Source organism: Chelon labrosus, assembly GCF_963514085.1.
Source record: "Chelon labrosus genome assembly, chromosome: 19".
NCBI lineage: Eukaryota > Metazoa > Chordata > Actinopteri > Mugiliformes > Mugilidae > Chelon > Chelon labrosus.
The window spans coordinates 19,653,052-19,677,343 of record NC_140352.1 but is presented as its reverse complement, the minus strand read 5'-3'; the positions used below and the strand labels follow the sequence as shown (position 1 = coordinate 19,677,343).

At 41.5% G+C, this 24,292-nt stretch overlaps 2 protein-coding genes across 2 annotated transcripts; both read left to right on the top strand.

Annotated features, from left to right (window-relative positions):
* Positions 1-49: 49 nt before the first annotated feature.
* Positions 50-7,204, top strand: pdpk1b (3-phosphoinositide dependent protein kinase 1b). Its single transcript, XM_084567422.1, has 14 exons — positions 50-177; positions 1,678-1,947; positions 2,151-2,193; positions 2,298-2,435; positions 2,538-2,682; positions 2,778-2,875; positions 2,958-3,033; positions 3,116-3,184; positions 3,377-3,473; positions 3,581-3,754; positions 3,878-4,095; positions 4,281-4,338; positions 4,649-4,801; positions 4,911-7,204. Exons 1-14 carry the CDS (start codon positions 154-156, stop codon positions 5,022-5,024), a joined length of 1,677 nt encoding a protein of 558 aa, XP_084423548.1. The 5' UTR covers positions 50-153; the 3' UTR covers positions 5,025-7,204.
* A 218-nt stretch (positions 7,205-7,422) lies between these two features.
* kctd5b (potassium channel tetramerization domain containing 5b) lies at positions 7,423-21,154 on the top strand (the record flags this gene model as incomplete). Its single annotated transcript, XM_084567423.1, is given in 8 exon segments — positions 7,423-7,437; positions 7,440-7,486; positions 7,488-7,743; positions 14,230-14,338; positions 14,660-14,751; positions 14,900-14,995; positions 17,478-17,603; positions 20,788-21,154. Coding segments are annotated over 8 exon segments (771 nt in total). The 3' UTR covers positions 20,818-21,154.
* Positions 21,155-24,292: the final 3,138 nt, after the last annotated feature.

Below are 24,292 nucleotides of genomic sequence, written 5' to 3'. Positions count from 1 at the left end.
CGGACACAGCGGGACTCTCCTCTGCTGTCCTGCGGTAACATTGTTGTGGAACGACGTCACAGCTCGAAAATGAAGGCGCAGAGGCAGCCATTACTGGAGCTTCTCTAATTATTATTTTTTTTTTTTTCAAATAAATACTCGCGGAAAACTCCCATGGCAAGAGCTACAAGTCAGCTGGTAAGTGTTGCAACTTTAACACGAGTGACGGTTCGAAGCCGGTGCTCAAAATGTACAGTGTAGTGGCTGTGTGACAATAATAGTTATGTCGGGCCTTCATTTGAAGAGCGGTGCTAGCCGCAAAAGATCGTTTAGCGTTACGACTCACTAGCAACGTTAGCTTGCTAATGTTGGCTAACACAACACCCAGTGTTTTCTACGTTAATCTGGGTTGTTAAAGACCATACCAGATGCATTGTTAAATGTTCTTCAGCTTATTTGGACACGATGAACCGTTTATCAGTGGTAGATGTTAGTTTTAGGAGACGTACGACCATTTCTGCTGGTCACCAACTGTTGGCTAACGTTAGCTTAACAGGTTCGCGCTTTCGAACGATGCTCCTGCTTGCTAGCAAGCTAACATTAGCTCTATTGCGTTCCACCTTTCGTTACAAGATAGTTTTTTAAGGTTAACATTGTGTTGTTCGATTGTCAACTCATTCACTTTCAGATTTTGATAGTAACGCCAGTACACTAACTCTGAACACGATTAACATTTCGTAAAATGGCATGAGGTGTTGAAGTTACTTATGTTACCTGGTTTGCTAACGTTAGCTAATTGGACTGTCTGTTTGCGTTTAGTTGGTAACTCGCTGTCAGTGATGGCCGGCATTATTTGACAAGGCAGCAGGAGCTAACGTTAGCCCGCTAGCAGCCATTAGTTAGCAAAGAAAGTTCGCACAGGCCTGTTGTTACCCGAGGACTCGGGGTTATGATTACGTTAGCTTACGTTTTATTATCAACCATTACGCGGTCGACTAATAGTAAAGGGTCGGTAGATAGTTATATGGCCAGTTGGCAACCACACAGTCAAGTCCGGAATAGTCAGCTAAATGGCCACACCTTGGTTTTGAATGAGAAGAAGCTAGGCCAACTGAACAAACTAATGTTAACTGAGCTGTAAACTGGTCTATACGCTATTTGTTGCTGTTCTTCCGTAAGGTATAAATAACTGACGCTGGCACGAGATCCTAACGAATAGTTTGAGATCACAACCTGTCGCTGTGTGCTTTCTCTTAGTCGTCAACAGGCAGTTGGTGGGTTTCTCTGTTTGTGTTCGTTAGCTGCCATGTCAATTTGATTATGTACATACAAATGGGAAGAGTTCTGTGCAGTAGTGGTAGTAAGTACAGCTGTCACATGAAAGCAGTAACTTTGACATCGTTTTTACAGCTTGAACACCGGAGGGTGGGACCACCAGTGTTAGAAGTGGTTTCTTCAACAGTTGCATGTCTTTATCAAAACTAGACTTTGATCTGTGGTCTTAGTCTAAAAAGTATATTTAACTTAAAATATTCCACCAAGAGTGTTAGCAGCAGTATATTTAATTCAGCAGCCATATGATCCAGTTCCTTGCATATTTTCCAAGTTAAATTCAGTAGTAGTATTACTTAAATAACAGATTTGTCTTTTACTGCATCACCCCACTGACTAATATGTTCTCTTTGCTTCCTTTCTCAGTATGATGTTGTGCCCATTCAGCCCAGCGTTGTCATCTGTTCCCGTTCGCATCCATCAATGGTAAGAAACCACCCTGACTCCTGCTCGCCACTTGCTATCCCAGGCGCAAGCAGCAGCCACTGCCCCAGCATGGAGGGCTCGGCCTCAGAGGCTCGTGCCGCAGGAGGGTCTGCCAGCACACAGCCAGCCGTCCAGGCCCCTCAACCACGCAGGAAGAGGCCAGAAGACTTCAAATTTGGCAAGATACTGGGAGAGGGCTCCTTCTCGACGGTATGCTACTGACATTCCACTTATACTTAAAATTATACCTGAGTAGATGTTGCTACATGCTAACATTCTTTTGATTTGTGTATTTGGATGAGTCAGTCTCAGTTCATTTAAGGTGAATTAACAAATTGGCCCAGAGTGTATTTGGATTTCCTCCCACATCTGACAAGTTGGTAACATGCCATGTTTTTATTTTTTATCTGAAGGTTGTCCTGGCAAGAGAGCAGGTAACAGGGAAAGAATATGCAAGTAAGTAACAATGCAACAGCTTTGGGCGAATTACTCTTTACAATCAAATTTTTAAAAATGTGCTGGGTGTTTTACTACTGATTTATTTTTTTTTTCTCCTACAGTTAAGATTTTAGAGAAGCGCCATATTATGAAGGAGAACAAAGCCCAGTACGTGAAAAGAGAAAGGGATTTGATGTCAAATCTAGATCACCCATTCTTCGTCAAACTCTACTTCACATTTCAAGATGACGAGAAGTTGTGTATCCTTTAAACAAGTTCAGTTTGTCAAGGAATGATGTGTCTTGATAAGTTACCAAATGTTTTGTGTTTAAAAAGAGAGTTCCTTGACCAAATTTTTCTAGATTTTGGTCTCAGCTATGCTAAGAACGGCGAGCTCCTGAAATACATTCGCAAAATTGGTTCATTTGATGAGACCTGTACTAGATTCTACTCGGCTGAAATAGTTTGTGCTCTAGAATACTTACACAATAAGGGCATAATACACAGGTAAGCTGTTGCCCTTTTCCTTTCTACATGATGTTTTCATTCAGTGATAACTGTTTGTTTCACTCATAAATTACATGATGTTCCTCACATTTCAGAGATCTGAAACCAGAAAATATTCTTCTGAGCGAAGAGATGCACATCCAAATAACAGATTTTGGAACAGCAAAACAGTTATCATCAGACAGTAAACAAGGTATAACCACAGTCCTGATTTTACTTGTCGATCTCAGGAAAAAGTATATTGGTATCTTGAACTTTGTTTCCTGTATTTACAGCGAGAGCGAACTCCTTTGTTGGAACAGCGCAGTATGTCTCTCCAGAGCTCCTAACAGAGAAATCTGCCTGCAAGAGGTAATGAGGTTTGTTTTTAGGCATTTTGTAAGGACATCATTTCTGTAAATTTATACCTTGGTTTTTTTGTTTTTTCTTTTAGCTCTGACCTCTGGGCTTTGGGATGTATTATCTATCAGCTGGTGGCTGGTTTACCACCTTTCAGAGCTGGGTAAGTACTAATGAGATGTTGTCACAGTGCAGTAAATATTTCTTGAAATTATGATTAATGCTAATCAGCTTGTATTTTGGGTTTTCAGGTTATTTCAGTGTCACAAATGTGAATCTGGCAAACAAAATTTTACTTGTGTTTAAGTTTCTCTTTCTCTCTTTTCTTCTTTTCATCCTGTGTTTCATGATGTAGAAATGAGTACCTAATATTCCAGAAGATAATAAAGCTGGAGTATGAGTTCCCAGAGAAATTCTTCCCCAAAGCCAAGGATCTTGTTGAACAGCTTTTGGTAGGTCATTATATGGCATGATACATGTAGGTTACAATTCAACGAGTGGTCATTTACAATGCATTGCTTCTGTTGAATGAAAACGCATGCCGTATCTGTTCCTTCAGTCACTGGACCCATCCAAGAGGATTGGGTGTGAAGAGATGGGAGGGTACGACCCTCTAAAGCAGCACCCATTCTTCGACACCATCTCCTGGTGTGATCTGCACTTACAGACACCCCCTAAGCTCACACCATACCTGCCAGCTATGTCTGAAGATGATGAGGACTGCTATGGAAATGTAAGACATTTTTTATAGCGTAGATATCTATTCTTTTGTCCCCAAAACTCTAAACGACTTAGAAGTTGTCAGCAAAACATCACTTTTCTTTTTCTAACATTGCCTGTCTGACTTGAATTTCAGTACGATGACCTCCTGAGCCAGTTCAGCAACATGCAGGTGGCCCAGTCCAGCTCATCACACTCCCTGTCACCTCACGAATCCACACCCCCGCAAAGGTCCAGCAGCAACATCGAACAGTACATCCATGACCTGGACAACAACTCCTTTGAGCTGGACCTGCAGTTCACGGAAGAAGAGAAGCGGTTATTGCTGGACAAACAGACCACTGGAAACCCTTGGTAAACCCCTGCCAGTGTTTCACACAGGGCTTTATTGTTGTATTTATGTCTCAACTATTCTTGCATTAAAGTTTTGCTCTTATCATAGAAACTTAATTATAATGTAATATTTTGTTTGAGTGAAAGAGAAAGAGTGTCAGTAATCTGTTATTTGCTTATTTGTGCTTATGTGCTTATTTGCACAGGCACCAGTTTGTGGAGAATAACCTGATCCTAAAAATGGGCCCAGTGGATAAACGAAAGGTATGTGTTTGTGAAAAATCTAAGCCAAATATTTTTTAGTTTCAGTTATATAATTGGGATATATGTGTAATTTAAGCCTTTCAAACATAACCCTGCTGTATGGGATTTAAACTTTTATGCCTGGAAGACTGCAGTGTTTTCCTGTATAAGTTGACTCTGCATCATGAGGTCACTTCCTATGACATTGCTCTGACTGCTAACTCAAAGGAAGTAAAGGGGAATTCCTGGTTATGCTGTGGAACGTCTCCCTGGCCTTATAGCCCCCTCTGTTGGTGAGCTAATGTCTCAAGATGTGTGCATTCCATTGCAGGGTCTATTTGCTCGACGGAGACAGCTGCTTCTCACTGAAGGACCACACCTGTACTATGTGGATCCTGTAAACCGGGTCCTGAAAGGGGAGATTCCTTGGTCCTTAGAGTTACGCCCAGAGGCCAAGAACTTCAAAACCTTCTTTGTACACACGGTACACAATTATTTATTTCTGATGTTTGCCGGCTGCTTAGACTATCCTCACATATGTGGTTTGCCTTTTAATATGTATATATTTATGTTGCTTCCTGTCTCGTTTGCAGCCTAACCGGACATACTATTTGATGGACCCCAGCGGTAACGCGGACAGATGGTGCAAGAAGATCCAGGAAGTGTGGAGAAAGATCTATCAAAGGCACCAAAACCCTGGCCTATAGGAGCGCAGTTCATCCTGTGCCCACTCCTCTTTAGCTCTGAGGCCAATCACTGAGCAGAGTAACACCCTCTTTAGTGCCCTTCATCACCGCAATGTAAACAAACTCTTAGAGACGCTGGCATCTAGACCTTGTTTGTTTTCCTGAGTAGAACCATGGGGAAAATACAACTTTGGATTCAGGGTTGCTTTGCTTGTTCTTTGTGCTCTCTGTGAGGCTTCTATTGCATTTTTCCATGTATGGATGATAAGACTTCCACCATGCACATCTGCTTTTTTGTACATTCTGCAGGGAGAAGAGAAGGGCAAGCTTGTCTCATAGAGTGACACAAGCTTGGGTACCGCTAGGACTATCTCAAATGCAAGGACTGGTTTCCTGCTTCTTCAGTGATAACACAAAACCTAGCTTTTGTGACCAGACCCTGTCATGATATCTTAATTAAACCATATCCTGATCCTCCATTGTACGTGCAAGCTGTAGTCAAGCCCCACTTTTAGCGCATATACTCTATAGCTGTAACAGATACTGTAAATTGATTCAGTCTCACACGTTTACCAAACTCAGATCCTATATATATTTTTGTCAGAGCCCAAGTATTCCCACGATATTTGAGTTGTTTTTTTAGTCACTTGGTACTTAGAGTCCAATTAAGGTCTTTATGTAACAAAGCAGAGTGGCAATCTGCAGTGAGACATGGGTCTGAACCAGTCTCTGTTAAGTGTGAGCCTTCCATAGCCGTTACTGAGGATGTTTTGCTAACAGGGGGTGGGTAAACATGCCACTAGCTTGTACTTCCTAATCATAACTTGCTTATCTTTCCTGCATGGCCAGTTTTGTAGCTCAGCTTCGTCCGCTTCTCTCTCCTAGGGCACTGGAGATATAGTTTATTCAAGTTTAAAGGTGGGTATTTTTTGACTGCATTGGCAACCATAGCAAATATTCTTGGATGATTTGGTTGTTCTGTACCATTCACTGGCTATTTCTTTGTGGTGTGAATTCTTCGATTTCTTTTTCGGTGGAATAGTCGGCTCATCTTCAGTACGTCCTATAGAAAACAAAATCTTATGTGCTGACAACCCCATCCATGCTGAACAGAAAACCTTCATCAACAGAGACACATACACATACTATCATTCTTGCAAGCAATCACAGTAAAGCTGTTGTCCCTGGACAAGATGGCAAAACTGCCTCATCGGGCTTATTGGCCCCCTTTTTTTTTTTCTCTCATTCTGATGTTTGGCCCAATAGAAATTAAAGCGATTGATTTAACTTGTGCTCTTGTTTTAGCAATATGTATCATCATACTGCTTTTAATTTTTGACATAGTACCTTAAGGTCCTCTCCAAAGGTCCTCTTCCTTCAGCTGAGTCTGTGTGCAGTGTGTGACTGGAGTATAGATGAATAGGACCCTCTGGCCCTGGGGCCAAGGGCTCGATGTGGTTGGATGTCAGTTAAAGGATATCTATCTGATCCAAATAACCGATGAAATTGCTGTATCTGTCTATTAAGTTGAGGAAACACTAGAGACGTGTTTCTCTCTAGAAAAATTGTTTGAATCAAGTCGATGGCAGTCGGTTACATTGTGTATGGAATACCTGGCTTGTAACTGACTAGAACTGTGATGTACAGATGATGTATTATTAAAATCTGAAGCAAGTAATGCAATGATATTAGGATACAGTTTTTGTATTTTTATTCTTGTATAAGGTTATTTGATGGCTATTGTTTAGCCTATAGTTCATTCTGTGTTATTTAAATTCTAATATATGAATCATATTTGGATTGAAGTCATGTTCAGGGGCCATGTTGTGTATGTATTGAGATGTAAAGCCTTTGAATGTGAATAATTATTGTAAACTATAATATTTTACAGCTTTTTTCTTACTATATCATACATTTTCTATTTGCTCAGTGATTTAATCATATTCTGATAATTTAATGAATCTGTTCATTCTCTCTCTGATTATTTGTGCGCTAGGTCAGTAGATGTTGAATGATGAATTTTCCACTTAATGCTTGGTAGTCCTGTAATTAAAGCATGTAGGGATTTAGGCATACAAATAAAGCCATGTGTCCTGTCGTCTGTTAATAACTTCAGTCAAACAGCAGCATTCAGTGGCGATGGCATTTCACATTTTGCAGCATGTAAATAAAGTACCGGCCCAATATCAGTGTTCTTGTGTTGTGGAAATTAATTTTAATACTTGATAGCTGGTTGAGTTGCACCTGTAATGATGCATGTTTTCATGACATTCTCGGCATCAAGAGGTTCTCCGTGTTTAAGCGTCAGGAGATCAAGCTGGGGAGGGCCTCTTTTCTCTGGAATAATTTATGCAAGTGTCTGTTAGTGCTGGTGGAGTGGGTTAGTAGGAGTGGCCGAGGAGCTGTCCGCTTACTTTGCATGAATCGTGGACTCCCCAAGTCAGCGGCTGCAGCTTCGATATTTCCTGTCAGCCGCACAGACTGAGCCGAGGCGAGGGCGGAGGAGGCGAGGAGAGGGATGGCAGAGAACAGCTCCGAGACAAGCGGCTCCGTTCACCGGAGATGTTTGGCCCATTCTCCGGCGGAGAGAAACGTTTCAGCGGGCGTCGGGGCGTCAAAGTGGATTCGACTGAATGTCGGGGGGACGTATTTTTTAACGACGCGACAGACGCTGTGTCGAGATCCAAAATCATTTCTGTACAGACTGAGCCAAGCTGACCCCGAGCTCGACTCCGACAAGGTAAATGCTAAGCTAGTTGAGCTAGACAGCGCTGTAGTTAGGAGCGCAGTTGGCTAACTCCAATTTATTTTCATTTAAATTTGTTTTTATATATTCAGGTCATTCTAACGCGTATAGAATGATTAATATCAGTGCTTATCAGCCTGCTTAATTTGACCACGGTTTTTGTAAAAATACGTTTTTACCAAGATGTTTAGTGATAACTCGATTTTTAGGGGCTAGCTAGCACTAGCCCGCTAAGCTAACTAGATTCCGACAGTCACCACATGATATACGATCTCGGTGTTTGCTTGCGTGTGTGTCTCTTTCAGCAAAATAAGTTGCCAGATCACATCGTTAGACATATGTGTTGTTTAAATCGTTCACACTTAAAAACAGCGCTGCTTTATCTGACATTTTTTTTTTCCAGTGGAAATATCAAGTCGACACAGTAGTTGGAAACTTTCCTCCATCTGAGGCCATTGCATTGCGTTGCACTCTTCGAGGTGTCAAATGTCAAATAGCAACGCTTTACAGCAACCTATTTTTTTTTCCCCCTCTTAAGTATTCAGGACAGTATTGAAAATCAGAAGTTACTTTGTCTAACTTTGATCGATGTAGTGAGTGTAACCCAGTTAACCGTGGCTGCAGATATTGTCCTATTTAATCTTAGCTTTGGGTGTGTTTCAGTTGTTTTTCAGGGAACAAATAAAAACAGGCTATACAAGTTACTTTTATCATCAATTTGGCTACAGAATAATATTGCAAGAACAACTATCTCAAATGCTTATTGATTCACAAACCTTCTATAGCTCTTTTCTGGTCTTTCCGGTGATTAAACTTGGTGTCATAATAAATTTGTCAAAGTAGCTACATATATGTCTGTACAATCAGTTTGTGTTTTCCCCCTTTGAGTTTTGTGTGTTTGCTCTGAGGTAGTCTGCCTCTTTGCTTTTGAAGAGTCCTCCCTAATGACTACATAAGTCATTGCCAGGTGGGGTGAGGTGCTGCTGACAACTGTGAGCTCGGGATGTAGTCACTCATTTCCATGAATGACCTCAATGCTCACCAAGCCGGATTCTCTCTGTTTGTCCATCTGCCCATTTTAACAGCCAAGTGTGTGTGTGTGTGCGCGCTGAAAGCCCCCCCCCCCCAGCTCTTTAAATACAATGTATTACTGTCTGTATACGTAGAGTGTTGTGTTCTCCTTTCCATCGTTCATTTTACTGCCCCATTATTCATTGTTTTCATCTACTTCCAGATTTTAATCTTCACCCCTGCCCCCGTTTGCGCTAAGCTGAGACCGTGGCTCATCTCGTATTTTCATGCAAATATCTTAATCTCTGAATAATCAGCTTGCTTTTTTGCCAGTTTATCCTCCATGAGCAACGGATCAGTCCATCGCAATCCCTTGTCTTAAGGGTGTATCACACTCTCAAGCCATCGCCGTGCTGCTCTCCTGCAGGCTGCCTGGTTCGAGATAACTCCCACTACAGGGCAGGTTATTACTAGACATTAGGCAACTTGGCACTGGGACAAAAAATGTATACGTTGAAATCATTATGCCTTATTTGCAACCGAGTAGAAAGTGTCATGTTTTTTTTTGTGTGTCACACATTGCCGTGTGTGAATAGGAAGTCTACAGACGGACAGATCAGTGATGAGTTCTGTTTTTGGACGAATGCAGTATTGTGTTCCCGAGCCAAGGAAACGAGGGGTTGGTTCAGCTCTCAGTCACGCAGTCTGATGTGCTTCAGCAGGACTCTTGAGGAGAACTGCATTATTCATGTTGTTGACTGGAGCTTGTTTTGCACATTTGGGTAGACCAGGGAGAAAGTGGTGGAAGTGCTGTCATGTGCACGGCCATAACAGCTGAGAGTCTTGTGTTTAAAAGTCATGTTTTCAAATGGTTTATGCCAGAATTGATAAATGTCAACCGCTGCTGTCACTTTGGAGTGGTATTGATTGGATTTGGTTTGTAAGGCTGAAGTGACTAACTCTTGCTTCTCAGTTGTTAGCATGCATTGCTCTCAAAATTGTCCAGTCACCGAGCTCAGAGATGCACTTCAATGGGCATTTATCCCGTTGGCAGACTCCTGCTCTCCAACTACTCAGACCCACTCAAGCAGAGACCCAGCTTTCTAGCTTTGAGAGCTGCATCAATTTTTCAGGCAACCCATCACAAAGGATTCTTGTTTTTTCAACATCTTATTCTTTTCATATTTATATCCATTTGGTGCCTGCAGAAGTTCTTTCTGCTGCGTGTGTGAGGGGAATGTGGCTGCGTTTAATGCCGGATTCAGGTTGTATGTCGTGCCTGAGCACACTGTGGGAGGCGATGTAAATATTTAACGGTGATATCATCTCCTCCTGCACTGTCTTCTCTCGGTAAGTGCTCAGCAGGACACTGCAGAGTGCTATTGACAGATCACGTGTGACTCAAGTCTCATTTTAACACCTTTATCAGACCTTCGATCTTTGCGTCAGGCTGCGGTGGATTGTTGTCGGGTGGTATTTTTTTTTACTCTGCACTAAAGATCAATCTTTTACATCTAGTGTCTTTTTCTATTATTACACACATTCCCTGGCCTGCCCAGAGAAAGCTGCAGGTTACAATAATCTCCTGGTTTGCCAGCGTAGCTGTGGAGCTTACTTAACTGCCTCTCATCACGGCAGCAAAGCTTTTAGGGGACTTAAAAGGAGCTGCTCGCTGAGTGCCAGAAACACTCCTCAGTCATAATTTGTTCTGCAAAATGCACTGATGGTGTTGACTTGCAGAATACAAAAAAGAAGTTCCTCCCTGCCTTGGCAAAAATGTTTTAACTTGTATTAAAATGTCAGTATAAGATATTTTGAAATGTGAGATAGTTTCATATAATCTCACCGTGATGTGCGGTGTGTATTATTTAAAAGATGAACGCCTGCTCGACTATGCCATTACTACTTGTACTCCAGAGGGGCTCCTCGCTCCTACAGACTTCCACTTGGCTAAGTAGCTAGAGTCATGTGACTCAGAAGATCTCCTGAAGCATCTTTATGCTCTGCATCTGCTTGGGGGCTTTTACTCCATCTCCACTCGTGAATGCAGAGCAGCTTTTGATAATGTCCTCTTTCTTTTTATTCTTGGCCCACGCGACTTGGCTCGGCTTCACGTGACGGCGTTAATTGTTTTTCTCTGCTGCCTTTTCTTTGAGGATTTCTGTAGTATTCCTGATAAATTTAGTGTACGCCTTCGTGAAATTTAGCAGTAAATATCCATGAATTTATCAATGGTTCCATGTTTTTCATGACGTTTTCATGCACACTTATTGTTGTCTTCAGCAGCAAACCTTACAGCGTCTTGTTACTTGTTGTCGAATTAAGGATTAACTTTTGAGTGTTGCAGAAGGCCTTTTTGGACATCATGCGCTTGAAGGGTGGGTCACCGTGGTATTTCCTGTGGGAGGATATGTATTGTGTGCAGCAGAAGAATGATAAGGTTCATACGCGACATTTCCCTCTGCTGCGAAACCCACCCTTCTGATTAGCTTCTGTTTACCTAACTTGTCTGGTCTGTGGTCTGAATCTAACCATGGTTAGCCCTGCTTTATCATTATTCTAGTTGTTCTGGGCAGAAAGGCTTTTCAGCTTAAATATTTTTTGAGGCCAAAACCTAAAACACCATGTAGCTCGCCTGACCTAGACTAAACTGATCTATTTCTGGTGCTTATTGTAGGCAGAGGTGACACTTATATGTGTATTTGTTGGTGTCATCTTAACTCTTTGGTTTAAGTGGTTGTTCACCACATACTGTATCTAATTAATAAACATCTCTAAGTTATAATTGGGGTTTGTTGCTCTTCACTGTCGAATGTTAAAATGTTCTGTTACTGTCCCCAATCTTAAAACGTATAGAAGGTGAGCTGTTTCCTCTGTTTTCCACGTCTTGTCCTGCCTTCTACAGTACAACTCAGCAGCAGCCGTCCCCCTACTCCCTCATGGTCCCTAGCCCTCTGTTTGTTGCCCAGTGCTCCCCAGCCTGGGCCCCTGGAGACACAGCCTTTTGTTTTTAATTAAAGACACTGTCCTCTTTGTCTACATGGTCCGGCATCCGGGCCCCCATAATCAACTCCTGTGTGTGAACTGGAGCACTATTGCCCCAAGTCTCCCATAAATACATGTGCGCTAAGAAGACCAACTCCACTGAGCCGAGCGCAAACATGTTTCATTGTACAGCAGGCCTGCATGCAACAAGTTCACAACATTGTGCAGTACACATGAGGTACTCCTGAGTGTGCACATATCAAGCTTGTACTGTTTGTGTAGTGCTGCAGACATTTTGACTCGACGTATTGTATGAGCGCAGGTGTTAATAATGACAATAACGGCTGTTGTTCAAATCTCCTGGCGCAATAGTGAGCCAGCTCAAACAATACCGGGAACCCTTTAACCGAATCAGCTAAACGGAATTCAGCCATAATTAATTTTGTTTACTCCTATCCCTTTCTTACTGGGAAATGTCACCTAGTTTTCTAAGTAAAAATACTGCAGGGTGTTTTTTCAACCCTTCCAAGTCCGATCAAAATTCAGACAGAGCTTCCATAAAAATATAAACAACCTGTTACGGATGTTGGTGGTGTTGTTTTCCGGCTATGATGAGTCAAATTCTGCTTTCAGATGGACCTCGTGAGCTCGTGGTTACAACATGAGAAGCCACGTACACAAAATGCTTGGCGTCCAAGTGGTATCATCAATCCTAAGTCATGAGAGCACAGCTGTTCGGCAACTGTTGCTGCCTCGAAGCCACCGAGGCTGACTGTTCAGCAACTTGAAAATATAGAAAATGCAAAGGTGTAAAGAAAAGACTCGTCAGCTGAGAATATCTACATCTTTCTCTCTTATAAAAGAACACTGAATATAATTAAATTACAATATATTAACTCACCACCCGCCTCCACCATTCCTGGAATTGTCGGCAAACACTCTGACCTTATTGAACGTTTCCCAGCTGTGACTCCTTCAAGAGATGTTCGTTTTTGTTAAAAAAAAAAAAATGACCCTCATTTAAAGGCAGCACAAAAGCCTGTTGTGTTTATTAAGTGTAATTTAATTTAGATTTGTCTGGCATTGTCACAACACTTTTAGTGCTTCTGGAGGAGCAGGAGAGGAAAGGTCGTCAAAGTCCAGGAACAACAGTAAAGCATATTTTCATGCACTGTTTTTTTTGTAAATTTTTTCAATGAATGCTAGCGGCCATTTGTTCAAAAGACAAATGAGAAGCCAGGAGTGGGAGCTTCTATGTGATAACCAGTCACCATGTAACTTGGACGTGAGGAGTTGAGCGGTTTTGGCCCCGTCTTTGCGATCCATGCAGACCCACCTGTACTTGTGCTTAAAGCTCAGCGACTATGGAAGTGTAAGAAACTGACACAGGGCATTGAGACCAGAATAGAGCTCCGCTGGGCTCCGGTGGAGTATTTTCTGTCATGGAAAAGAGGTCAACCAGATGAGAGGGCTGAGACTAATTACAAAAGAAAATGCACTGGGACGTTCTCTCATTATTAGAAAGACTAATGGGTTTTTGAGTTGGGTCCATCTCCCGTTGATGAAGCCAACCATGAATGTACACGTGTCGCGTGGCTGTTTATTCCGGTCATGGGCTGCAGTGTATGACAATATTGAAGCGTCCTTGGGTAAATAATGTCACTTCAACCTGCAATGCTCGTTTGCCAATATTTCTCCTGAAGCCACACGGTCAAGCATCCTGCAGCTTGTGAGGATTAGCACAAAATTTGCTTAACGTCTTTTCTCTTTGCTTAGTATTATACTAAAGGTCAAGTTTGACTCAGTGAATGTCACAGTGTACACAACTTTCAGATCCAAACTGCTGCTGGACAGCCCCACAAACTGACTTTTGTGTTACGCGTGAGGCCAACTATGTAACGGACCAGACTGGGCTAATTGCTGGTTCTAAGCCAAGGTGCTTTCTCCTGGTGGATCCGGCCCGCTGTTCCAAATCTTTTTCTGTTCTGCTCTAATTGTTTTAGCCTCCTCTTACCCCCACGAGACAAAGACGGTCTAATCACAGTACTTACAGAAATAGGGGAATACCCAGCGGTTGTGAAGGAATCAGGATCAAACCCAGGGCCTGTGGGAATACTGAGGTGATATCCCCAAGCAGTTACATGTGCGGCTCTGTGCGCGCACGTCCCTCAACCTCTGTAGAGATTATCAGCGCAGGAGCTGACCTCGTAATTTTCATCCCTTGAGTTTTGTTTGCTGATGCGCAGTGGGGGTATTTTTCCACCCAGATTATGCTTCGATTAAGGCGTACGCCAGCTCATTGAGAGATTCATTTAAAAGGAGCAGTGGGATTTTAGGAAACGAAATTGTTTTATCTCTGAAAGGGACTCGTAGACATACAAAAATATTAATCTTCTCTTGTCATGATTTTGACCCAAAACAACCCAAAACCCTGAGTACAGTGTTTTTCCATTAATCCCACCTTTTTCCTTTTTTTCTTTTCAGGATGAAACTGGTGCCTATCTCATAGACAGAGACCCCACGTACTTCGGGCCAGTGCTTAACTACTTGAGGCATGGCAAACTGGTGCTCAACAGGGACTTGGCAGAGGAAGGTAACGTCTCCATATGGAATGTCAATGAAGGCTTGCTAATAAACACACGAACAGACTAATGTTAAATATCTTAATGCTTTGATATCTATGCAATAGTGATGCCAGTTATTGCAGGGTAAATAACGGCAATCTGTCCCGAGTTGCCTACATGCCTGTCCACATCTTAAGTGCACTGCAAATGATTTGCAGTGTATAAGTATATGTGCAAGTACAGGCTGACTGTGTGCTACCTGCGCTTATGTTCTACTTCAAATGATGCAGCCTGTATAGTAGAGGGAACACCATTAGCTTGCTTGAAAAATATGTTGTTGTTTTTTTTAGGCGTGTTAGAAGAAGCTGAATTCTACAACATCACATCATTAATAAAACTCATCAAGGACAAGATCAGGGAACGCGACTGCAAAACATCACAGGTATATGAATTTTTGTGGGCTCTCAATAAACGTGATTTCCTGTAAATTAAAGAACAAAATTTTGTTGCTTAAATAAAAATCATACACTGAGGTATTTCTGTTTTCTTTCTCTTTTTCCCCTTTCTCTCATGTCCGCCTCTGCCCCCAGGTTCCAGTGAAGCATGTGTACCGGGTGCTGCAGTGCCAGGAGGAGGAGCTGACTCAAATGGTGTCCACCATGTCTGACGGCTGGAAGTTTGAGCAGGTAAATCTCTTGCCGCAGGGTTGCAGCCGCAATCCTCCTTTCATGTGCTTCACCCACCCCGCTATGCTCACGATGACCCAGAAAGTCCAATCCTCAATATTGGAAACGGCTAAAAAGCCAAAAAAGCAAATCGCATCTTTCTCAATGTCCGCATACATGATCCGGGCATCCCTTCTGTGCTCTGATTGGTTGTTGCAGCTTGTCAGTATAGGTTACGGGCGAGCCCACCAGTCAGAGTTTCTGCTGATTGTGTCAAGGGAGGTGAAGGGAGAGGAGTCTGCTTTGCCAAACAACAGCGGAGAGGTGTGTCCCACGAATTTCTGTCCACGGGCTGGTCACTGCATGGTCCCCCATGTTGTCCATACACACCCCGTTGGCCATTGTTTGTCCCAAGTAGACACATAGCTGTTGGTTCTTTTGAGTTTCAGTGTTCATTTGTGCTGCTTGCTCACCAGTGAGGCTAAGAGAACCTGACACCTTATGTTCTTGTCTGTGAATTTTTTTTCTTCTTTTATTCATACTGCCTTCACAGTTTGTAACCCTATCAGCAGCTTTCTCTGTTTCTTTGCTTCAAAGTAGCCATTTTGGGGTAGAGATGAAATGTTTTTTTTCTTTCCAGCAGGTAATCCTTGTATCTTTTATCCAGATCAAAGTTTGTGTTGAGTTGAAACTGAGTAAGACTGATGTTTCCAATGTGAAACAGCATGTTTAGATGTTGGGAGCATGTTTTCTGTGTGAATGAATCTCTCTGTGACTTGGAATCACTGGATCTCCCATCAGAGCTGAAATCCCACTAATCTCCTTATGCAGGTCAGATGGGGAAACTCCTAGAATCACTCTTGATTCGGAGCCTAAAGCTAAACCATCAGCCCAGCAGGGGATTTTGGAGCGAAGAGCTTTAATAACCTACTACTGCTTAAAACGCCGTACATATTTACAGCTTGTTTAATCGTTATGTTGCATGTTGAGCCTTTTAGGAGCCTGACGAGTGGACTACAACCTAGCTAGTGTAGATTATTTTTGCTGCGTTGAGGCCTGATGTTGGAGAGTTCTCTGAACAACAACAAGTCTCTGGCAGCGGCGGCTAATGAGGCGATGCGTGTCTGAACATGCACACCTGGGTACAGACAGTATACATGTAGCCTGCAGCGCGCACACACTTAATAATCAACAGCAAAGACAGATATTCAGGAACAGGAACTGCTGTATTTTTTATTTATTTTTTTTTTCCCCTCATTATTTTCAAGGTATGCATGCTGTTTGTTTTTAACGATCTCACAGACGTCATCCCTTTTATTTGTCCTCCTTGTCTGTCATTCAGGCTGATGTGACTGGGAACAGTAGGTTATCACCGGTATTTTTTCAGATATGTTTGAACATGTTATTTGTAGGATTTCTCTCACACCACACCTATTCCTCGACATAATCTAGTGCACCGAGGTCAAAGTTAAACTGCTTTCAGTGGTATTTTCATTCAGACAAACCATGACACATTAATATAACTTGAAAATGGATGCGTTTGAGAGAAACCCAACATATTCCATCTGGATCTTGCTAATACTGACAGATCTCGAGTCGAAGTGCTTAAAAATGGATCTGAATCGACGGTTGTTACTGAGTGTTTTTTTGGTGGTCTGTGGGAGTTAGTGTAGCTTTCAAAGCCTCCGTTTTACTTTCACTTTAAACAAGCCTGGTCCTATCAAGTCAAATCCACCATTCTGCCATTGATTTTTTTCAACCAGCATGTTTGCTTCCTGTGGTCAAGTCCCTGCACTTGTTTTCAGTCAATAACTATCTGCTCATAATGTCCGTGCGCCGTTTCTTTTCTCATCATTACTTTATTTTGTTTACCACCGATGGTTTTGTGTCTGTACGATTGCTTCCATACCTTTCTGTTTTACCTTTCTGAATGTTTCATGCCAACGTGTCTGCAGGTCCTGGAAAAAATCCACTTTAAATTTTGTTTTAATTTTTTAATGTTACAGTGTAGCTGTAAACTTTTGACAATGGTTTCAGTGAGTCCAATATTCCATCTATTGGTGGATTAACCTTTTTAGTGTCACGGCTTATCTGCAGTTGTATAACCATGGCATCTTTAGTTTTAATCTGACCAAGGTCTGTTATGTGTCATCTCCACTCTATTCCACATTTTCTGGTTGGTATCAGTCTATTAAATGTGAGGTAACTAATCTCTAAGCAGTTTTAGAGATCGTATTTGAATGAACTGTTTTGATCTATGTCGAATCGATATAACTAGTCCTGTTTTGTCCAGAATGGCATCTATAATAAACAGAGAAGGCTTAAGAGTTTAGGTTACAGGACCATGTTGACTCTCTGTGCTGCTTTGGTTTTCAACCTCTTTTATATTCATTTAAAATCCTCCCACTTTAATTTTTCCCATCATGAGCAACTCACTGTTTGCCTCTACTTCATCAGTCTAAGACTAATTCGTCCCCTGTGCTCTGCTCTCGTATCTTTCTAGCTGGTCAGCATCGGCTCCTCTTACAACTACGGAAACGAAGACCAAGCCGAGTTCCTGTGTGTAGTCTCCAAGGAGCTGCATAATCAATCATACGGGACAAACAGTGAGCCCAGTGAGAAGGCTAAGGTAAGCGTGTGGGGAAGGCTCGTTGAAAGTCCGTCCACAGCAAACATATGTGAAAGATGGCCTGTGCTGGAGGTTTAAAATGCGTCTGCATTTATGAGCACGCCACCGGGGGACTGAGGGCACCTCCTGGTTTATTGATGAGAAATCCCCATGAAGGAGTACATTGTGAATACTCAGTGAAATAAATAAATAAACCGTCTGAATAACTGCAAGCAGTCGGAGAAAAAGACCATAAAATGTTAGAATTAAACACGTGATTTTTGTCATAGCTGCTGCAGTGCTGTTTAGATTCAGGTCTAAGCATAACTTCCTCCAGCACCACAGAAGGGCGTTTCCAACCTAATTAACCGACTAAAACGTCATGTCATGCTAGATTTGATCTGTCTAAAGAGTTTAATCCGTGCTAGGAGCATTAAGAGAGTACAGGTTTGCAGGTTAGTGGAGCAACTGGCAAGGTCTGACATTTTCTCAAAGGATTTGGACGTGACACAGAAGGCACACCTTTCAGCACACCCACTCCTAAAGACACCTACACATGTAGATGGAGTAGAGATTTAGTTTATTATCTAGGGGCCAGCATGCAAACAGAGGTCATGAAAGTGACAGTTTAAACACTGGCTATCTTGCTCATATATTTGGACGTGCGTGTGACACGCTTAGTGACATTTTAGGCCTGACTGAAACTGCGTTACTCGTCTTTGTTCGTAGTTCTACATTAAGATCGACTGTAGCGTGGTGATTATTTTTGAGAAATCTATGAATAGATTTGCCTTCCTCTAACCCCCTGACATCTGCTGTCTTAATCTGAAATCTAACGTTACTGAATAGATACAGCCTTTAAGTTAGTCCTCTGAACAGGTGTGGATAACATAACATCCTAATAATTGAGGGTGCGCAATCAGCATGCAACAGCCGTGCAGTTTGTTTTTTTTGATGCAGCTTTCAAATTCGATCCACCAGCTTCTGTTGCTTTTCGGCACCAATCCACCATAGAGGCGACTCAGCATTTAGTCACTGCTCTGTTTTGTCAAAGATGGAAATGAGTGCAACAAGAACATGAATATTGTGGTTGGCGGGGAGTTCATTAATTGAGAATAATAAACTAATGAAAATCACCTCCTCAAATAAACAACCGGAGATGGCCTCAGCTAGTTGTAGATAGTCCATCGCCCCACCCTTGTATGCAAACATTTGTAACCAGGGAAATGAGCTCGGTAGGAAGGTGCCCTTGGCAAATACGTTTGTGTGCTTCACCTAGAGTTTTGCATGTTAGTTATTGATGTACATCCCCACCAATCCATTAGATTAGTTTCCACCTCGTTCTCCTTTCCAACTTTTTACACCTCTCATTCATTTCCATTATTGTCCAACCTGCCTTTCTTGTCCTCCTCTGTGCTGCCTGCACGCTGCATGTTGCTCTGAGCAAGGACGAAGAGACGGATTATGAAATGAATGAATGGCTGATTAGGGTTGAGCACTTGTGACTCACTGGTGAGCACTCAACTCCTCGTAGTCCCTCCACCACGCCCCCGTAGCTTGTTCTTTTTTCCCTTCACACCGATGCCCCTTTTTTCGCATTTGATTTCAAAGACGGCAACAGCAAATATAAGACGCTTAAAGTGGAGCAGCGGAGTCCAGGTTGGAAATCAGCTTTGGACATCTGCAGGCCGAAGCTCAGGCAAAAGCCAGATGGCTCCTGCTCAGACTGGGTGCTTTGTTGCAGGTGAAGCTCTCTTTGAAACCAGATGGGAAGAGCTCCATTTGTATCGCACGCTTGTAATTATTGACATCCTCGCGGCCTTGCTTAATGGAGGCCATGCTGAATCATCATCAGCTGCTGCACTGGGACTCATTCGCTCTGAAAATAACATTGAATGGGGAGGGTGGGCTCCTCTGACATTTGGCTCTCTGAAGTAGTAGTTGTAGTAGACTGTAGTGTTACTGGGGTGGGTTTTAAAAGTCAGACCACTGATATATTCATCAAGGAAAGTTGATTAAGCACAAGAGAAAAGACAGTTTAGATCCTAGTGCAGTGGAAAATTTATTAAAAAAAAAAAAAAAAAAATGAAGTGACCTTCCCTTCATAAAAAACATTCTCCTCCAGTATATTAAAAAAAAAAAAATATTGCAAACTCTCATCTTACAGAAGACCGTTTCACTTCTTGGTGGGTGGGATGTCACAGCGAACATCCCACCCACCCAGCGAACATCTTCATCAGGACGAGGCCGTACACCAAAATATACACACAGCTCTCAGAATTATTGATCTCGGCCATAATCCATTCATTTCTGGTCAGTTTAATTTGCTGCTGCAGTAAAAGTTGACAATTGTCTGATGGATTTCATGCCACATCACTGAGCACTAATTTACCATTGCAAAGAATGTAAGCGTACTTGAATTTCTGAAATGACCTCTTTCCAACGTGGGAGACTGATTGGTCCTAAAAACAAGACGGTGCGCTAAGAGTGTTGGATGCAATGAAGCATTTCAACAAGGATCCAGAGTAGAGCTGAGCAATGAATCATATTTTCAGCCACTGATTCATATCAGTCACCTTGATAGCGTGATGCTGAGGAAAATGTGTCCGCCCATTATTTATATTAAACAATGTTATTGTACATTGCAGATTTTCCTTCCTTAGGAGTGGAAGGCAACAAACTCCGACTGCAGGCTATTACATGGCGCTAAAGGAATAATTGTTGACATGGAGCCACAGCCCAGTCTGCAACTAGCTGCTTTGCTGCAAAAAAAAAAAAAAAAATGCCAAGTCACAGCCAGACTTTCAGAAACGCCCACAGGCATCCCCTGTGGGATTTTCTGTGTTTGATGTGAAGGGCAGTGACCCTCACAATACTACAATAAATAGCTGGTCTATATGTAGCTGACTGAAGCGTAGCCTAAACTGCAGTATGAATAGAACCGCATCTGTGTTCAAAGTCTGCGCTGATGTGTGAACACGGAAACCATCAACTCGCCTTGAAAGCATTTGTGCACTTTGCTTAGAGAGAGAGAGAGAGAGAGAGAGAAAGGGCGAGAGAGAGAGCGAGAGCATCCTTCAGTGAGGTAGAAATCTAATAGTGACCACTGAAATGTAGGAGACTGAACAGTTGTTGAGTACTAAATGACATTCTGACCATGCTGTGTGTGCATTTGTTCATTGCGTAATTTATTTTGTCTCCGCAGATTCTTCAGGAACGGGGTTCCCGCATGTGAAAAGGACTCAGTATTATGAGCTCCAGGTGTTATGATGCAAACATATCATCTTTGTGGAAGAACGTTTGGCACAACAGAGATTTAAAGGGGGAGGGGGGTGTTGGTGGGGTTGCATTCATTTTGTGTTTTCCCTCCACTTTTGTTTTTATTTCTTGATGTAAATACGTCTGTTTACTGACAATGTGTGCCTGTACATTTAAACTGGACCTGTTTTTTTGAATTAGCGGCAATTTTTTTTGTTTTGTTTTTTTCTACCTGAAAGTAAGGAATTGTAACCTACAAATGTTTTATGCTATAAAATATGGCCGGCATCATACAAGGCCAATGATTCACTCAGGGTCATCTATTGAGTTAATTCTTATATCCTCCAACTCAAGGTCTGGTAAGGGATCCGTATGGTCTCTCTAACACCGAGTATCAAACATAAAATCATTGTTTAGAGATCTTAAGAAGGGAATTATGCATTAATCTAGCGCATATTAAAGAGCCGGGCTAAAATATGAAATTCACCCTAAAAACAAACTGTTAAAAAAATGTTTATCTAAACACTTTTTTTTAATGAGATTTGTGATCATGAGGATCCCAACTATACAACACGCATAATGTCAGATGTATTGGAGGAATAATTTTACTTTGATTAACCATTTGTTTTCTGTGTTCCCTTTCAAAACAAAGAACAACCTTGATGTATGAGGATAAACTATGAACAAAAAAAATGTGTCTGCGATTTGACTGTGTAGGTAGAGGGGGCATTAGGTAATTAAACGGGGCTTTTATGAACAGAAATATTAAGGTTCCATTTTAACGAACACTATGCTGACTTTTGAGGTTTAGGAATATCTGCCAGTTTATGGCAACGTGGAGCGGAGCAAGACACTTTTGTTGCTAGAAGTACTGTAACCTTAGTAATCCAAGTACCCACAGACACGCTGTGTGCTGGGAGGTGAAGCAGTTACTATGTTTTCTGGAAGTCCACATGTACAGAGATGGGGATTACTGCGTCATCTGCAAATGTGGATTTGTAGTAAGACGGCTCTCTGAAATGCAGGTATATATAAAGCTGATTCTGTCAAACATTTTTTCTGGACTTCTCATTTAGTTTGAGTCCTCCTCGTGTTCATAAATCCAAAGTTAACTGCCAAAAAAAAAGAGAAGAAAAAAAGAAAAAAAAAACGTTTCAAGTGTGGTCTTGTTAGATAGTGACAACATTTTAAAATGTCCTCCAACAATATTATCTTTCCTGTCTGAAAGTAACATTCTCAAAATGGCAATTTTTCTAAGTTATCCTTAATTCTTATTTCTCACTTTTGAGGGAACCTCTTGTTTAAGATCTTTTTTTTGAGGGAAGGTATTTGTGGTGTCAGGGGACTGGAACTGTTTCAAGACGGCAGTAAAGGAGTTTCCGTTCATATCAAGAGGATTTTGTTTCCTTGTAAATAATCCAAATTCAATATTAATATTTAACTCTTAAGAAAACTGCACGTTTTGTACACTGTATAGAAACCGCAGCTTCGAATGGAAGTTGTTTATACTGGATCTTTAAAAATGAGAAAAGTCTTGACAATGTTCTGTTCTGCATTGTTTGTACAGAGATTTCCGAGCTTGGGTTTAAAACGGCTGATGCTGAATAACGGTGTCTTTCACTGACAACATGCCTGGAACATGTTTTGATAACCAATAACAAAGCTATACTTGGCTGGCTATGAAGTTTGACTGTTACATTTAAAAACAAATGTATTTTTTTCTTGCAGTGTGATAGATTCTTCTTAGCATTTTGAATTGTGTAGATTTCGTACACAGCATTACAAGCACTACAGTGGAAAGCACTGTGCACATTGCTTACAGCCTGTAATGTTCATGTAAATACTGCATTTTAGGACACTTTTTTTAAAAATAGAAAGTTGTTTTCAGGTTTGACGTGTTGTTTTGATAGGTTGGATATTTCATTCACAAATAATCATTTAGTGTTGCCTTTTTCCCAGTGACCAAAATCCAATGTCTTATGTGTATTGTACACATTGATCTTAGTGTCAGGGATGAGTAAACTTTTCTTAATGCTGGCACACTTTGTATATATAGACTTGTTAATGACACACGAACCTCCATTTACTCACATGTACACGTATACACTTGACTAAAACTGTTTTTATATTGTCGGGGAAACGAATATGGATGCATGTTTTTGACGGATATATATATATATATATACACACACACACACACACATATATATGAACACAAATACACACAAGGGCTTTTAAAGTGCAAAATTTGAGATCTGCTAAGAGGTTCAATCATAGTAGACTGGATTTCCTGCCAGAGCTAGGCTATGTTTACATTTGCTATAGTATTCTGAAGCCTTCCAATTACGTACTATCTTGCACTCCCTCACACATGTTAACCTACGTCTGACTTGTGTGACTGCACCAACGGCAACTAGCACTCCCAGCAAGCTGATAATCACTCCCAACATGCTGACTGATGTTAAGATATCCCATCCTTTTCTAACAGCCAATCCTTGAGCGTTGCAGACAATCTTGCTTTCCAACCACTCTCTCTGACGGCGGAAATACTCACTTCCAACAGGATAACAACAAACCTGCATTTGCTCAGCGCCAAGGTTTTTTTTGAGTCTTCTGTGATTGAAAGTGTTTTTGTGTTTGATTTGCTTGGTTCAGCTGTAACCTCATTTGATATGCTCTGTGTGAAGTGTTTAACCTGTCTACTTCAGCAGCTACATTACATTCAATGCCCTTCACAAACGGGATGCCTGGTCGAATATCTGGCATTGATCATCTTTCATGTGATGGACAAACTTATCTAATCTGTAGCCTAATACTTTTAAGTGCCCAGTTTGTTATGCATTCATGTCATAAGCCACAGACCACTGTAATGCATGATTGATGATCACACCTTGTAATCAGAGGGAATGAATGTGTCATTTTTCCTCAATCTAACAATTACATTATGAATATGGTTCTCATATCACTACATAGATCACTTCTATATGATCTTATGCAATGTTAAAATGTACAAAGTATGGGGGTTAAGGGGGTAGATCTATATGGTCTTGCATAAGGTAAACCCAATAAAAATGTTGTCATTCACACCGGTGTCTGTATACATTTATTGTGTGTTTACTTCATGGCTCTCCAAACTGCAAGAATTTATTAAATTAATCTTCACAATTATCACACATCTTAGGTACACTTGAAACATAGTCATGTCATAGTCAAGTAATCATAATTTTGGAGTAATGGCGACCTCTTGTGTCAGTTCCCTAACATACGTTCTTGTGACTGAGTTGCCCGAAACATTGCCTGTTTAAATGTAGACGAGACATTTTTTAAAAAACGTGTTTTTTACTCCTGAAAAAATAAAACGTGTGCGAATTTATATGTTTGACAGACACGAATCTCATGTCAGGTTAAAACTGTCTTATGACTGTACAAATAACGTTATTTGATTTGTCAGA

Bases quoted from the DNA above. Each gene is read 5' to 3' on its own strand.
- pdpk1b (XM_084567422.1), top strand. From the start codon at position 154: ATGGCAAGAGCTACAAGTCAGCTG. The intron at 1,948-2,150 runs GTATGCTACTGA...TTTTATCTGAAG, and splicing joins GAGAGGGCTCCTTCTCGACG to GTTGTCCTGGCAAGAGAGCA. The intron at 3,474-3,580 runs GTAGGTCATTAT...CTGTTCCTTCAG, and splicing joins ATCTTGTTGAACAGCTTTTG to TCACTGGACCCATCCAAGAG.